This window comes from Crocodylus porosus, unplaced genomic scaffold, assembly GCF_001723895.1.
Source record: "Crocodylus porosus isolate Cpor-Errol unplaced genomic scaffold, CroPor_comp1, whole genome shotgun sequence".
NCBI classification, from domain to species: domain Eukaryota; kingdom Metazoa; phylum Chordata; order Crocodylia; family Crocodylidae; genus Crocodylus; species Crocodylus porosus.
Genome location: NW_017728925.1, coordinates 10,075,832 through 10,091,162, shown reverse-complemented (window position 1 = coordinate 10,091,162; position 15,331 = coordinate 10,075,832). Strand labels below are relative to the sequence as shown.

Below are 15,331 nucleotides of genomic sequence, written 5' to 3'. Positions count from 1 at the left end.
CGGACCCGCCGCAGCAGCAGGGCGAAGAACCGCTGCAGCCGCTGAACTTCCGGGTCCGCTTCCGGGACGCAGCCCGGCGCTCCCCCATTGGGCGGTTCAAACCCCGCGTGACCCCCGCTCTCCGCCGCGATTAGCCCCGCGGGCCGCGTGGGGGGAGTGGAGGGAGGGGGCGAGGCCGTGTCACAAGAGCCCGCCCCTTTGGGAGCGGCCCGTCGCTATGGAAACGCGAGGCGGGCGGGATTGGACAGCGGCGGGGGCCGGGAGGGGTGGGGGCTCCTCCTTCCCAGTCTTCCCACGAGGCTGAAGTGGGTTGCTCATTCCCGGTTCCTTTTTCAAAGCTCACCTGCACCCCATAAACGGTCGTTATCCAGGAAGTGGCTTCCTCTGGGACACTAACACCTTGGGGCGACAGGAGGTTGCCTAGGGGGCCAGGTCCGAGACAGATATTTAATCCCCACCCCCTCCAATCATCATTTGCCTTGAAGGGCTCCTGCCCTGACCCGTGCCAAGCTGACAACCAGGGAAAGGAAAGGAAAAGAAGGGAAAGGAAAGCCAAGCCTGGGGCTATTTGGAGGCTTCTCGCTCCTCGGCATGGTCTTGCATCCAGACAGCGATCTGAGCAGCGTTTCCACAGAGCACCAGCAGCAGATGGAGATGGGCAGAAAAATCCTACTTCCACTAAGAGTTCACAGTATGAAGTGTAACCCAGAGCCGTGGCTCCCTCCACTTGCCAACTGCAGGAAAACCTTTGTTGTTTTTGCACAACAGATGCATTCAGAGCCCCCAGGTGCGTAAAACGCACTCGCTCTCATACTTCCCATCCTACCACAGCCAATGCTCCCAGGAACACATGTAACCAATGAGAGGAACAGGGTTTATTGTTTTCTCTTTTTAAATAACCGTTTCAAAATAATGATTCGCAGCCTGGGTTGTGCTCTCCGAGTCCCGATCTCTCAGTAGACGAAAGGCACCGACAACCGCAGAGAAAGAGAAGCAAGCCTATATCCTCCCTGCCAGTGCAGAATCAGCTCAAAGAGACCATCATTATCATGAAAGCAGTGGATGCATACGGCCTGCAGACAGCAGCACCTTTTCCATTGCATATATAGGGATCCCTTTCAGTGCCGCACTATATTTTACTGCAGGATAAACACAAATGCCATTTAAGAGTTACTTGGTATCTCAAATAGCCCGGAAGATCCTTAGGTTAACTTGGAAGAGTGGAGATAGAGCCCAATGCCATAACTAGATACACCTGAAACATCTGTGTTTCGCTGTAATGTCAACAAGCCACTACAGGGATTTGTTATAATAAACAGCCTACGGTGAGCCCTTGCAAAAAGTCAGTTTGTTGCACTCAGCAGCTAATTCAGAACTTGCCCTCATTTCCAATGAGATCCAAGCTCAGGGTCATTTACATGTTCCTATTATTCAACATTTCACACCTATATATAGCACAACCAGGCACACCTATCCTGCTCGGTTAGTCTCATAGAGGCCCTTCTCAGCTATAAAATGGGACAGTCTGTGGGCATGCACTTCAGTTAAGGAGAAGCCAACCTAGTTCTTTTTCAATAAAATTAAAAACATTGTAAGCTTTTCCTGGGTGAAGACTTTAGACAAGCAGGTGCAGCTGATGCTGGTTTGTGATGACAGCCTCCTTAATGGCGACCTCCATGCGATTGTACCAAGGCTGAATCTTGGTGCGAGTCATCATATCATCAAAGGCTTCCAACCCTTCCATGACCCGGAGAACTCCATACACTGCCTGTGGCAACAGAGGACAGAGTTTGGAAACTGAGATAAACAACAAACTCAAATCTGAAGTTCTCCACTCCTGACTAAGTGTTTCACAAGTGCTGGACAGCTGTTTCTCTGCCCTACAACCCATTCCAGCACTCCAATTAGCCAGGGTGATTGAGACGGTTGCACACATTACACAGGCACATAAGCAGCACACTCACAAAACAGGTACAGGGTTCAGGGTTTGATATCACTGAAGAATGACTAAAAGGCGGTGACATGGATACAGAGCTGACAGAAAAGCACCCAGTAGAATTTCTACCTACCTATGCAGACTTTGTTTCAAAGTAAAACAGAAGCCACTTTCATTTTAATGAGAGCTGGTGGTGCTGAACGAGATGATTTACGGTCCCAACCCTACAGTGTAATTTCTGTAAGGTAGCCCTGATGCCCCTGTGGAGTCCTATGCAAGTCAACGGGGCTCCAAGTTTCTGCTCGTTCATATCCAGCTGTAGCACTGGAAGCTTGCAGCGAACTGCTCCAGATAACTACCACCACCCTCCCCTGAGCAGTCTGCAAGATGCAAGCTTGGAGTATGTGGGCTGGTGGGCAGGCAACTAGCAGGAAACCAAGCTGCACACACAGACCCATGCTGACTGCATATTCTTGACCTCTCTTCATATGTGCAGTGGAATAAGTTCTCCCCCCACACGCATGACACAGCTGTCAGGCAGACATCACAATTCCTATTACTCTTGTAATACTTCTCTGACATCTAGACCAAAAACAGAATGATTATACATAAAATATGTCACCCCAATAACCATTCCATGCGTATAGGTGGCTGGATGAGAATTATATGTAAATGAGCATACAGAAATCCATGGGCCTGATTAGTCTCTTACCAAGTCAGCAAGATTTGGTTGACTGCCTCCCATGAACAGTTGCTGTTCGCCAATAGCTTTTACCCAGTCGTCAGCTGCTTCATATAAATCTTCCCGAACATTATCCTGAAGATGATGTCTGTATGAAGAGACATTATACTGTTCTTTAACACGGTTATTTATTTCTGTTTCTTCCATCATTACTCTTCCCATGGATTAGGCTATACCAAAATGCAACATATTTAAGAAACTAAACAGAAAGGCCAGGTATCTTGCATTTCAAAGGTAGAGCGGCTTAGTAGCCCACAAAGCAATAGTCCCTACTTGAACGACTGCAAATAATATGCAGAGTGGAGTAAATGGTTTAGAAGCTATTTGGTCTAGTGGTTAAAGAGCCAATATTCCAGATATCCAGAAAAGTAATTCTGGTTGTCAAAAGACCTCATTGCATCTTGGTAATCTTAGTTATAGCACTGAAAAACTGGATTAAAAAGGGCATTTGTAAAAAGGGAAAATCCCAAGAAGGAAAAATCCCAACATCCCCTTCATATAAGAGTAGAAAAGGCTTTTATAGTCACTACAGCCATGGGAAAAATTTAATAGACCTACAGTGGAATGCCAATTCTAAAACGATCACCACTTCAAATTATTGTTCAGCTTAAAGGATCAAAAACTACTTCTGATTCCTATCCTATTTGTTGCACCATTCACCATAGGTGGAGGGAGAAAAAATGATGGGGGGGGTGGGAATGAGCATGTGCGCATACACATGTGTTCCCCCCCAACAGGCAAGTCTGTGGGGGAAGGGGTGGTGCAGATTGAGGCCTCAGGGATGAGGGAAGGAGGGAGCAGGGCACAGGCAGGAGCAGGGACTGGGGTGAGTGGGGCCCCAGCTGGGCCAGGTGGTGGGACAAGCAGGGGCCTGGGGAGCATGTGCCCCCCAATCTGTGTCCAGGGTGGAGGTGGGGTTTGAGCCCCGCTGCATCTGCCCCACGCCCCTGCCCGTCCAGTGGTGAGGTGCATATGGTATCATGTGGCTCTCAGAGCAGTGGGGCTCAAAGCCCAGCGCACAGCAGCAGCTGCCCCAACCCCAAACACGGATCATGGGGCATGTGCCCCCTGGGCTCCTGCTTGTTCCACCACCCAGCCTGGCTGGGGCCCCACTCAACCCAGCCCCTGCCTGTGCCCCTCTCCCTCCCTCACTGCTGGGGCCTCGATCTGCACCCCCCCACCCCACGACGGTGAGGGAGGGAGTAGGGTTGCAGCAGGGAAGGCCCTGCACAGCTGGGACAAGGTGCCTGGTGCAGGGAGGGAGTCATAGCTTCTGCTGCTGCAGGCACCTTAGAAGGGCATAGGGGCATGTACCCCCAGATCTGCACGGAGCGGGGCAGGCTGCAGGCTGAGGCTGGGCCTGTGCCAGGCTCTTCCCAGAGCAGGAGGGAAGAGGCTGGGCTGTGCTTGAGGTGGATGGTAGCAGCACTGGGAGGTGGGGTTGGGGAGGCTACAGCAACTTTTGGGGTGGCTGCTGCCCTCCTGCCATAGCCCACTCCCAGCACTGCTGCCACCCACCCAAGTGCAGCTTGGCCCAGCTCCCACTGGGAAGAGCTCAGCATAGCAGCTGCAGCCCTCTCGCCCCATGCAGATTCAGGAGCACACATGCCCTGTGCTTCCCCGGGTGCACGTAGCATCAGGAACCGCACTGCACCAACAAGCCACTCGAGCCCCCTAAACGAGCCTCAGATACAACACTCAGCACTTATTCAAAGTGATCTTTGAAACAGAATTTGAGATCAGTTATTAACTGATATTTTGGCAGGAAATGGATACAAGGCAGAATGATTTCACATTTGAAATTCAGGCCTAATATAGTCAAACTCCAATAGGATGAAGAGGGAATCCCCCTCCTATGTGGTTGCCTCAGTGGTACCAACCTGCTCTTCAGCCTCTTGCCAATGAAGAACATGGCCAGCGCCCCCACGTATTTGGCAAAAAAACCTTCCATGGTACCAAACTTGCCTTCACGAACAATGTAATCAAAGGATGCCAGGGCCTCTCTTGGTGTGCGGTAAACATTGGGGGAGATGAGGTGAACAAGCCAGTCATCCACCCACTTTCGCCATTTAATTTCCTCCCTGTAAACATGCCAAGAAATTATTCTTAGTGAACAAGGTTAGACACATTGTGCTGTGGGAGCTGACACAGTTGGAATCCCAATGACCACAGCTGGAGCTTCTGCAAAAGATGAGTGCAACTGAGGTCCCAGCCAGCCTGCTCCATTTCTCCCTAAACTGAGGTCAGCAGGGATCCTCCGCACACCAAACTGCTCCATTTCCAAAATTAAATAAGAGGCGGCAAACTGCAGTTTTAAACTGTCTTTTGATTATTTATATCAGACTAGAGAGTCCAGGAGAAACTGACGTTCCACCCTCATGGAGCCTCCTGCAAATCTGCAGTGAAGGGCTTCCTCTGGCTAACTCAAAGCAACACAGACTTTAAGTCAGCCATGCCTATTCTCCTCAGAGGACAGCATGCAGGAAAAGAAACTGGAGCAATCTTTGAGGCTCTCTGCACCCCTGCACATTAACATGCATACACTGATTATATTTTGCAAGTCATTTCAAACAAAGCCATTCCAGTGCTGCTGTGGTGCCTGTTCCATCAACAGCAGCATTAGGAGGATTCTATTCCTGTTCTCCCGGATGATGTGGGAGGGCCACTGTGAATCAGATTAAAAGCTCCAAGCCCAAAGGGGATGCTTACACTAGCATTTCTTTGGTGGGATACACCTGCTGAGTCTCAATTTCATCCAGCATGAGCCAGTACTTGTTCCCATACTCAGTCACCTCCTTGCCCTGCTCATTCACACTTTTCATAGCAGGATAAAATGTCACAATCTCGTCTAAGCTCTTCTTCCTGCGGGCAGAAATACAGTCAGATTCTGCTGTACCAGCTGAAAAACAGCTCCTATTGAACCCTCTCTTTGGTGCAACAAAATAACAACTGTTTTGACAATACAGACTCTGATGTAAACATGTATCCCTATGAGGCTCAGAAACTTCCAGTCTAAGGGGCTTCTATGTCCTGTTTGTATTTTCTCTTTTACTATTTCCGTTCCACCATGAAGTGCAGTTACAATCAATGTGGTTCCAGACCCCAAGATAGCCTGCTGGTGTCAATGGTGCTGTGAAAAGGCTACAAGTGGGGAAGGGCAATCTGGAGTGAAATCTACCTCACCCAATATCTTGACACCAGGCTACTAGATTTCAAGTTTAAAATCTTCTTTGTGCAAAGGAAGAATTCTACAGGAAAAAAAAGGTTGTGCTAAAATACAAAAGCTATCCTGACATATATTGATGCATGTATGTGCATTATATACTCATATATATCCAGGGTTTACCTAGCTCACCAAAGGCTGGCTTTATCAGACATGTCTGTCTAGAGCCACAGAGTTTTGGGGGTAACAAGATATTGAACAACCAAATGGCTGATGGGGCAATTCTTTTTCTAGTTTGTATAGGACAGTTCACACAACTCCACTCTCATGACTCAGCTTTCTTACCTGGAAACGAGATAAGTCTTTATTGCACTGATGATCACTGAAGAGTCATTCAGTTGCTGCAAAACAGAATTAAAACCACCATTATGGAGAAGTTGATGGAGTTAAGGAGGAAGAACACGTAAGAGGGTTTACCAACTCAACCCCCCTACTAATCTTCAAGTTCCCTCTCCCCTGAATGGTTTATTCCCAAAGACAAGTCTGTGCTCCCAACATTGTCACTGCCCCTGGTATCTACCACGTTAATTGCTCTGGAAAGGTCTATGATGGAAACCAAAGGTGACTTCTCATTCGAAAGCTGAGACTAATGACTATGAAGTACAAACGCAACTTGAATAAGTTTCAATTTGAGTTGTCGTCATCACCAGAATAAATACAGCCTTGTGAAAAGACACAGCGGGGCTGAAATCCTGCATGTCCTTAAGCCTAATTCTTCCCCTGCATAATAAAGGCAGTTCCCATTGACTTCAGTACAACATACCCATTTTCTGCATAGGGGTGGGAGCAAAAATTCTATTGGACTTTACAGTCTTACCTTCCTTTACGCTTACTTTGTGATCCTTAAGAAACAGCAGCGATCGTCATTGCTGGGAAAAACTGGGCCGTGAAGGGGTGGGGGAAGGGGCAGGGCAGGAGGGATCTCAGGATAATATGTGAGACTAAGGAAGTGGTAGCTGAAGCTACAGTCATAAAAAGAGCAATAAAAGATTCTAAGCTGCTTTGGAAATAGAGAATCACCATGTGAGCCCTGCCTGTGCTCAGCTAGTGACCCAATGCTGGAGGGAACTTCAGAATCAGGTACTGGAAGAGCCAAGCACTGGGCACACAAGAGACTCACCAGGGAGTTTCCAGTGTTGGCAAGAAGAATGGGCACCTTCCTGTAGGAGGAGAATTTGATCTCCTTCCTCATTACTGGGTTCACCTCCACAATTTCATAGGGCAGCCCATGATAATCGAGGAAAGCTCGGACCTTACTGCAGAACGGGCAAGTTTTGTACTGGTAGAGAGTCAGCTGCAGACTACCTTCAGGAAGCTGTGAGGAGAGGAAGATGATAGAAGATTATTTATTCAACTTACACATCATTTTCACGTACTCTATTTGTGTTGGGCCGAGATCTGGCATTCGGATTCCTAACCTGATCATCAACATCACAGCTCACAGCTTCTGGTTAACTCATGTTTTGTCCAATGGCATGACAAAGATTCAGCTTTCATGCTTAAAGGATATCTATTTTTCTAAATTTCCCTTTGTCTTGACCCTATATTTCCAAACTCCTAAGAATATAAGGCTTTGTCTAGGGAGCTTTCTCCCCAAGAACGACACAACACTGACACGCACTTCTACCACAGTAAATCAGGCAAATTAACAAATGAAAACCACTCAGCTCTGGAACAAATTAATCTAACAGAACAAGACCCAACAGTAAAAATAATATGATCCAAGAAAAACTGAAAACTAATGAAATCTATTGAGGACTTTTCTACTGATTTTAGAAGGGTGTTCACATACTATAGTAATGAGCAATAGTATTCAAATTACGAGGAGGATAGGAAAAAAAAGATCTAGTGGGCTATTCCACGAAGCAATGACTTCTTATATAAGCTGAGAGTTCATAGGCACAAGACCTGGTGTTGCAGGCACGCCTGACATTCAATGAGAGCGCTAGGTGCAGACAGGATGAAGCATCGAGCCCACAATATTAGACAAAACACACTTCTACCACAGCAGCATGAACGTGCCTTGATGATTATTCATACACTGTCAAACAACTGCCTTATTTCAGCCTGTATCTGTTCACCTGCTTACATAACCCTCGGGGTGGGCGGGTCTGCAAGAACTAATTAGCTGACAGAAGACACTTTGTCCCAGCACGGCAGCGCTGCTCTTCCTGTCCCTCTGCAATCACATTCTTTTTATTCATACAAATAGAAGGAATGTGCTCATTCACTCAAAGAGAACAATGTTTAGAGCTTGTTTTTAACATCAAAGTTATTTCCTTCCAAAATCCAGTAGCAAACTGGGGATTGTTATTTGCATAACTGTTAGAAATGCTTTTCCAACACGATTTGAGCCTTTTTTAAAACAGGTCTGCAAGTCCAAATGCGGCAGCATCAAGCTAGTAGTGCATCAGAACAACAAAGTAGAAAGCAAATAGAAACAAAAGCAAAATGGAGATGCCCGATTTCTTCCCACCAAGTTGACTAAATCTGCAAGTTTTCATTTGAATAAAGTAAAAGAGTTACTAGTCATGCCATTGAGCTTTTTTTTATTATTATTATTATTATTAACATTTTTACCTCCATGCCATCCCTTTTATTCTCTCCTAAAGCAGGACCCTGCTGTGGGAATCATTAAAGAGCGGATTTGTTTTCAAACAAACCCGTCTATCAGGGACGACCAGCGCAGCTATAAGACGTGGGAAAAGGGTGTCCCTGAGCATCTGAGGGGTTCAGCTACAGGACACAACAGAGGGGCAACACTATATTCAACATTTTCTGTGGAAAATATAAAAGGACGGATGGAAAAAAAAATAAGTCAATCAAATCTGGGCTGGGAAAAGGGTTCCCGGCCTCAACATTTTGCCACGGGCATGAATGACCCAGATTTCCGAGCCCTAGGGGGACGTAGCAATGCAGGTGAGGCTGGGAGGCTGCAGACACATTTCCACCGGGGCCCGGGCCGGGAGGGGAGGTACCTGGGCGGGCTCCTGCTTTGCAAGGTGCTCCCGGGTCTTCAAGCGATGCTGGAGGGTTTGGTAGAGGCCGAAGCCGCCCCCTAAGGCAAAAGCAGTCCCCGCCAGCAGGCGGCCCCGTGTGGCCGGGCCCGCGCCGGGGGGGACGCAGTAGGCCCTGCCCGGGGCCCGCAGGAACCCCGGGGCCGCCGCCCGCGCCCGCCACGTGAGCGGCCGCACGCACCGCCAGCCGCAGCCGGCAGCTGCCATTTTCACCTGCAAAAAGCGGCGCGGGCGGGCCCCGAAACCGAAGAGGCTTTAAAGAGACAGCGCCATCTGCCGGGAGCTGTTGAAATAGCCCCGCCAGGCCCCGGCGTCCGGTGCGTCCGCCCGTCTTCGACCCGCGAAAAGGTTGGGGGGAAACCGCTCCTTGCAAGCTTTCGGGCACCGACGCCCTTCTTCAGGCATAGGGAGAGGCACCTGCAATGCCTGACGAAGGGTGTGTGCGCCCGAAAGCTTGCAACGAAAGGAGGGTTTTTTTGTTTTTTTGCAAAAATCTTGTTGGTCTGATAAAAGAGATCGTCTCGTCTAGTACGCGTCTGGACCAATACGGCTACAACCTAGATGCCTGACACCTGGAAGAAAACGAGTTTTAGCTGGTTTTGAAAAATGAAATCTTCATATTTTCCAAAAGCGGGAAGCAACTGTGACCAGGTGAAGCCTGAGATCCTGCCTTTGTTTCAAGGTAACAGATCCTCACGGGATCCTCACAGGAGGTGCGAGGCTCCACACCAGCTAAGTTGGTCTAATAAAAGATCAGGTTCACCCAAAAAGCCTCGTCTGTCCAGACCAGCGATGAACTGCCTGCCCAGAGGAGTTGTCCATCTATTGACTCCATGAACACCTATGAAATATGAACTTTTCTTTCTACTTAGGAGGACGTTTACAATCTTTTCTCCCGTGCCCAGTGAAAGGTGCTTATGCCCGAAAGCTTGCAATTGAAGAAACTTTTTTGCAAAAATCTTGTTGGTCTAATAAAACATATCACCCCTCCTATGAGTCCTGATTGCCCGAAGAAGGGCGTCTGTGCCCAAAAGCTTGCAAAGAGCAACTGGTTGAATACAAGATGACACATTTACCCCAAGAACCTGGCCTGCCTCTGAGTGGACGGACATGAATAAAACATCCTTTGCAGGCAGCAGAGCAATTGTTTACATGGAAAACAAAGGTCAAGATGGTGGTTGTGAATATTTAGTGAGGTTTTTTCCCCCAGTTTTGAAGAAAAGTATACTCATCTCCACCCTCTGCTGTGACTGCACTGCTCATCTAATCCTCCCCTCTGCTTTATGAATCCACCTGGAGATGGAAAGGAGAAGGCTGCACTTCTGGAAAGGAGGGGAGCCCCCTTCTTTCCATCTCCATGTGGTTTCATGCCCCCCCCCCCGTTCCCCACCTCGAGTGCTAGGCTGGTGCAAAGTACTAGCCCAGATTTCTCGGCTTGTGCTGTGATTGCATCTTGATGAAGTACAGAGGTCCTACAGTCTACTGCTTATAAACGAGGAGTGGATAATAGCCGTTTGCACTTCTACAGCAGCCCTCGTCCAAGGCTCTCAGAGATTAACCCAGATATTCCAGTCCTCTGGAAGCCGCAGGTGCTGCAGAAGGGCTGGCCAGGGCGGCTGTGGGGGTGCCGGGTTGGTCTAAGGACGCGGACAGAGGAGACTCTTTGGGTGAATCCGAGCTCTTCGATTAGAGCCACGCGAATCACTGGGAAACTTCTCGGTAGCAAGCTGTCAGGTTCAAACCCGACAGCTTGCTAAGAAGCATTTTTCCAAGGATTGGAGCGGGTCTTACCCGAAGACCCTGTCTGCCGGGGAAGCGGGAGACTCCCCAGGGCTGGAAGTGTTCAAGAAGAGGGGGGACAGCCACTAGCCAGTGGTGATGGACTCTTTCCTGCCTGGTGCAGGCGGCTGGACCCGCTGATCTTCCCACGCCCCTTCCTGCCCCGCAATCTGCGGCTCTCCGGAGGCGCAGGAACGCCCACGTTACACCTCCCGCGCTTCTTTGCTGATCGCACCTGGGCCCCTCCCCGGGACAGGAGACCCAAAAACCCGCCCGCCCACCACTCGCCAGCTCCACTCCCTGCCAACCACTTTACTTCCGGGGCGGGGCCGCGCTGACCACAAGCCCCGCCCCCACCACGTGACCCCCCCGCCGGCGCCTCGGCCGCTATCGCTCCGCCCCCTTCCGGGTCAAGATGGCTCCGCCCCTCGCCGGTAGGGGGCGGGGTTTGGCGGCGTTCGTTGCGGGCGCAGCATGTCGGGGCCGAACGGGGAGCCGCACGTGGCGGGCGGCGCGGGGCCGGGCGAGGATGGCGGCGAGGACAGCTTCGGGGAGGAAGGTGAGCGGCGCCCGGGCAGAGCCGGCTCTGCTTGGCCCAAAGCAAAACGGCCACGCAGTGCGCCCGCCTCCGGGGAGACGGGGGTTTGCTGCGCGGGTTGGGGCCAGGCTACGGTTGTGGGAAGCCCTGCGCCTGCCTGTCCCTGAGACGAGGACGAGCTCTGCCTGGGCCAGCGGTGCAAGATCTGGATGCCGAGCGCTCTTCCTCAGGGCTCTTTGTAGTGCCTTGCACTGGGGATCGTGGCTAACCTTACCCGCCTGCATCCTTGGCCCAATCAGAAATCCTCGTCTCTGGACGGTCAGGGCTGCATCACTGTTGCGCTGCCATATAAGCAAGTGGAAATTCCTTCCTCCTCCTTTGTCAGGCTGCAATAGTTTGTTCAGAAGGAATTGCAATTAAAGGCATTTTTTTTGCAAAAATCTTGTTGGTCTAATAAATCATCTCTACTGCGAGTCCTGGTTGCCTTGTTCAGAACACACCCCAGACTGTACTGGGTTTGCCTCTGCATGCCTCCCCACTGCTTTGGGCCACGTCCTCTTTGCTGCTCCAGCTGAGTAAACTAGACCCGTGCCAGTGGGATACAGGCTGTGGCACCCCTCAATGCTCCTTGCAGCTTTTTCAGCTATGCACCAGCCAGGGAATCGAGTTCAGCTTCAGCACCTGCTCTTGCTTGCTTGGTAGACCTGTAGGATCTCAAGAGAGATCTTTTCTACAGCTCCTTCCTAAGATCTCTTGAAGCTTTCTGTATCTGTATAGTTCTAGGTCTTGTCAAGGCATTTGTTCCAAAGTATATCATTGCCAGTGGAGACTCATTAGATGCCTTCATAGTTCTGTTAAATCTTGCAGTTTTTTGTGTGTTGGCTATCCAGAAACAACACACAGTTCTGTTGTCCCTTGCTGACACCTTAGTATGCTCTTCTCTAGTGGAGTTGCCAGTGGCTACTGTCTGCATTCATTGGTCCGGTGGCTGAACCTCCCCTGCTACAGCTTGTGTCATACCAGGAACTCCTGGTATATTCCCCTTGTGGCTTCATGTTGCATTTCTGCAGACATTCAGCAGCTGATTTGCTGAGTACCTGATAACACCTGTGGTGTTCCTTGCTGGGTTGAACATCTGCCTCTCCTTCCTTGCTTATTTGCAGAGTTTTTCTGCCTTTTTGGGGGTCTCCACTCTCTGGTTTTCTTTATGCCACAAGGGGAAGAGCAATGCAGCAACATCTATCAGTTGTCCAAAAAGCCTTTGCTTTCTCAGAGGCTGTGCTGAAACTTGCACTTCTAAACTGCTCTTCTGCCCATAGCTCAGAGGAGAATGCAGCACCCAGGGATTAACGGTGGTTCTGTTCAGGGGACCCAGCCATAAGGCCAGTACTGATTTAAAAATAGACTTGTCTCATCTGGCTGGCTGATGAGCCCATAGCCTGGGCACATGACATAAACTGACCAGATGAACCCAGTGCACCAGTTGCTGGTTCCTTTTACTTCCAAGCACAGGATCCTCTGTAACTGCCCTGTGTACTGCTCCTGTTCCCCTATTGAATGGTGGCTGCATGAGCTCTGGTGGGAGAGGAGGGCTGCTGACACAGGCCCTGGTGTCTCATGAGGTCAGAGGATGAAACATCGTGACAGCTTCAAAACAGTACTGTCCTGGGCCAAGGGTGGGTCACTTGAATGGGAATACAATGAAACTGTTTAGATCATGTCAAGTCAAAGTTGCTTGCTTCAATGCCACACCTAAAATGGAAATATGGTCAGGAATCTTGGTATGGCAGCACATGGTGCAGGCCTGAAGCTTTAGTGAGGATAGGGCTGTGCCCCAAGCATTTCATAGTGGTAATGACCGTGCAGGTGTGTTGCTTCAGGTAACATGAAGGATGTCTCCAAGTGAAAGTTGATCTAATTCTGTTATAAAATTCAATCATACTTGAGTGGAATGAGCATTTCATCTTGTCCTTTGAACAAGGACCTAGGCTGGGGAACCAGCTCGAGCCTTGCCATCAGGTCAGTTTGTGCTAACTGTGTGGCATGCTACTTTGATCCTGCACAGCTGGTTTAGACTAGATTTTCTCTTCTCATGTGGGGTCTTAAATGGTCAAACGAGACCAGCATGGTCTCAGCAAATGGGTTAACAGCTTGGGGTGGATGAATCAGCGTGCCTCCAGTTTTATTGCTCCTGGGATGTTGAGATGTTTCCGTTTGGCCCTTGAAATGGGATTCACCCCTGCCTCAACCATGAGAGATGCTGTGATGTTGTAGCAGTTTAACCCAGGCCAGACCCTTAAGTGACAGGTCCCAGATTAAACACCCTGAAGATGCAAGTCCTCCAGGCAGTGTAAGCTCTTCTGCAGTACCCTGCCACACTGTCCATGCCCTGAGCAGACAAACCTACCACAGAAGTTTAAATAGGTTAATTTAGCCCTGAGATCAGTTCAGATTTCCTGCATTTTTAGATTGCCAATTCCTTGGGAACAGGCCTGAACCCAACAACTTGCATGCAGTTCAGGTTAGATGGCCACTCCCAGGCTGTGCTGTTGCACAGAGGTAAAAAACCCTATGTCACATCACCAGGTGCCCAAACCACCATGTCCTATTGACTGTCCAAACCACATCTATGTGATGATGCAGTTGCATTTTACCTATACATGCTGCCTTGTGTATTCTGGGCACATCTACTCCGCCTCTTCAGTCCAGTAGGGACCACACTGCTAGAACTCTTACAGAAGTTGAAATTGTTCTGCTCTTTCCCCCTAGAATATGCAGCAATAAACTCCATGCTGGACCAGATCAACTCCTGTCTGGATCACTTGGAGGAGAAGAATGATTACCTCCACGCCCGCCTGAAGGAGCTGCTGGAATCCAACCGGCAGACACGTCTGGAGTTTCAGCAGCAGCTGAGCGAGGAGCAGGACAGGCAAACTGACATGCAGGGACCAGAGCCAACCAGCTAGTTCCATCAGTTTGTGCACAAACCGTGTCTCCTGGTTGATACTTCCCCAGGGACTTCCACTCCTTGGTTTAAATGTAAACTTGAATAGAAAAGGCACATCCTGCTTGCTGTGTCCCCTCCAGTGGTTTAATTTTCTGCCCTTTCTGTATATTTATGTGTTTTCTCTTTAAGTGGTGTGACTTGTACTACATAGGTAAAAAAGAGTAGGTGTGGGGGAAGTTGATCCTTCAACATGCCATTTAACTCCAGCATGGAGCCACCAGTGTCTCCACTGGAACTAGCCCATGGGAAGTCTTGTTGTTCATGTCACAGGCCATGTGAAATGGAGTCGGCTGTCCTGCACAGCTGAAACTGCTTGGGGAGGGTGTCCATACCTGTATCTTCTAGCCTGTCTTTCCTCTAACATGGGAATTGTAAGGTGTACAGTGCTGGCACTCTTCTAGCAAACAGTGGTGCTGTCCCAGCCGCAGTTTTGTTCCTAGCTTTAATCCTGGGCAAGATGACATGCTTCTGCCAGAGGCTAGTGTCCCAGTCAGTCTCCTGCCCTGTTCCATTCTAATTCACTTTGTCAGTTCTATACAAGCTCTGATTGAGAGGCTGGTTAACTTCCTAGAGCACAAGATTGACCAACTGGACTCCCTCTTCCAAGAAGATGTAAATGGGAGCTTATTGTGACTTGTTTCTAGCTCTTATTGGTACAGCCTGGTGCCAGCATTATGAAGCAGTTGTTCGTATTTCACTACTGGATTTTTTTTGTACAGCTTAAAGTTTTGGAACATTCAGAGGAACTATTTATAAGATAGATTGTTTTATTAAAATTGCCTTGAGCCTAACCACACTGGGAAGTCTCTTCTGAGGTTTGCTTTCTGCATCCTGTACTAGTAACTGAGCCTGTGTTCTAACCTGTATCCTGACCCTAGAAAGTGTTGGCTTGAGGCAGTAGAGGACACTGTAAAGGAGCACACACTGGTCATCTAAGGGTGATCTCATCTCAGCAGTGGAAATTCCATTAGTCTCATAACGTGATTATTAGAGCACATGATCTGAGGACGAGGAATGCCCTCAAGAGACAGCTGGCTTTTCTAGGCCAAGCCATAAGCTTTTCTCCTCAAGGCCTAGGCCTGCAGAACT

General features: G+C 49.2%; 2 protein-coding genes across 2 annotated transcripts; one reads left to right on the top strand and one right to left on the bottom strand.

Moving 5' to 3' along the window:
• Positions 1 to 857: 857 nt before the first annotated feature.
• Positions 858 to 9,140, bottom strand: PTGES2 (prostaglandin E synthase 2). The gene is made up of 7 exons (XM_019540737.1): positions 8,880 to 9,140; positions 7,022 to 7,216; positions 6,187 to 6,242; positions 5,388 to 5,540; positions 4,559 to 4,759; positions 2,649 to 2,766; positions 858 to 1,768 (listed from the first exon to the last, which is right to left on the bottom strand). Exons 1-7 carry the CDS (start codon positions 9,123 to 9,125, stop codon positions 1,616 to 1,618), a joined length of 1,122 nt encoding a protein of 373 aa, XP_019396282.1. The 5' UTR covers positions 9,126 to 9,140; the 3' UTR covers positions 858 to 1,615.
• A 2,007-nt stretch (positions 9,141 to 11,147) lies between these two features.
• Positions 11,148 to 15,039, top strand: CUNH9orf16 (chromosome unknown C9orf16 homolog). Its single transcript, XM_019540740.1, has 2 exons — positions 11,148 to 11,256; positions 14,005 to 15,039. The coding sequence occupies exons 1-2, from the start codon at positions 11,172 to 11,174 to the stop codon at positions 14,199 to 14,201; spliced, it is 282 nt and encodes a 93-aa protein (XP_019396285.1). The 5' UTR covers positions 11,148 to 11,171; the 3' UTR covers positions 14,202 to 15,039.
• Positions 15,040 to 15,331: the final 292 nt, after the last annotated feature.

Coding starts and splice junctions, on each gene's coding strand:
- PTGES2 (XM_019540737.1), bottom strand. CDS start 9,125: ATGGCAGCTGCCGGCTGCGGCTGGCGGTGCGTGCGGCCGCTCACGTGG. Junction 7,217..8,879: donor CAAAGCAGGAGCCCGCCCAG/GTACCTCCCCTC, acceptor CTCTCCTCACAG/CTTCCTGAAGGTAGTCTGCA. Junction 5,541..6,186: donor AAGACTTATCTCGTTTCCAG/GTAAGAAAGCTG, acceptor TTCTGCCCGCAG/GAAGAAGAGCTTAGACGAGA.
- CUNH9orf16 (XM_019540740.1), top strand. CDS start 11,172: ATGTCGGGGCCGAACGGGGAGCCGCACGTGGCGGGCGGCGCGGGGCCG. Junction 11,257..14,004: donor GGACAGCTTCGGGGAGGAAG/GTGAGCGGCGCC, acceptor CTTTCCCCCTAG/AATATGCAGCAATAAACTCC.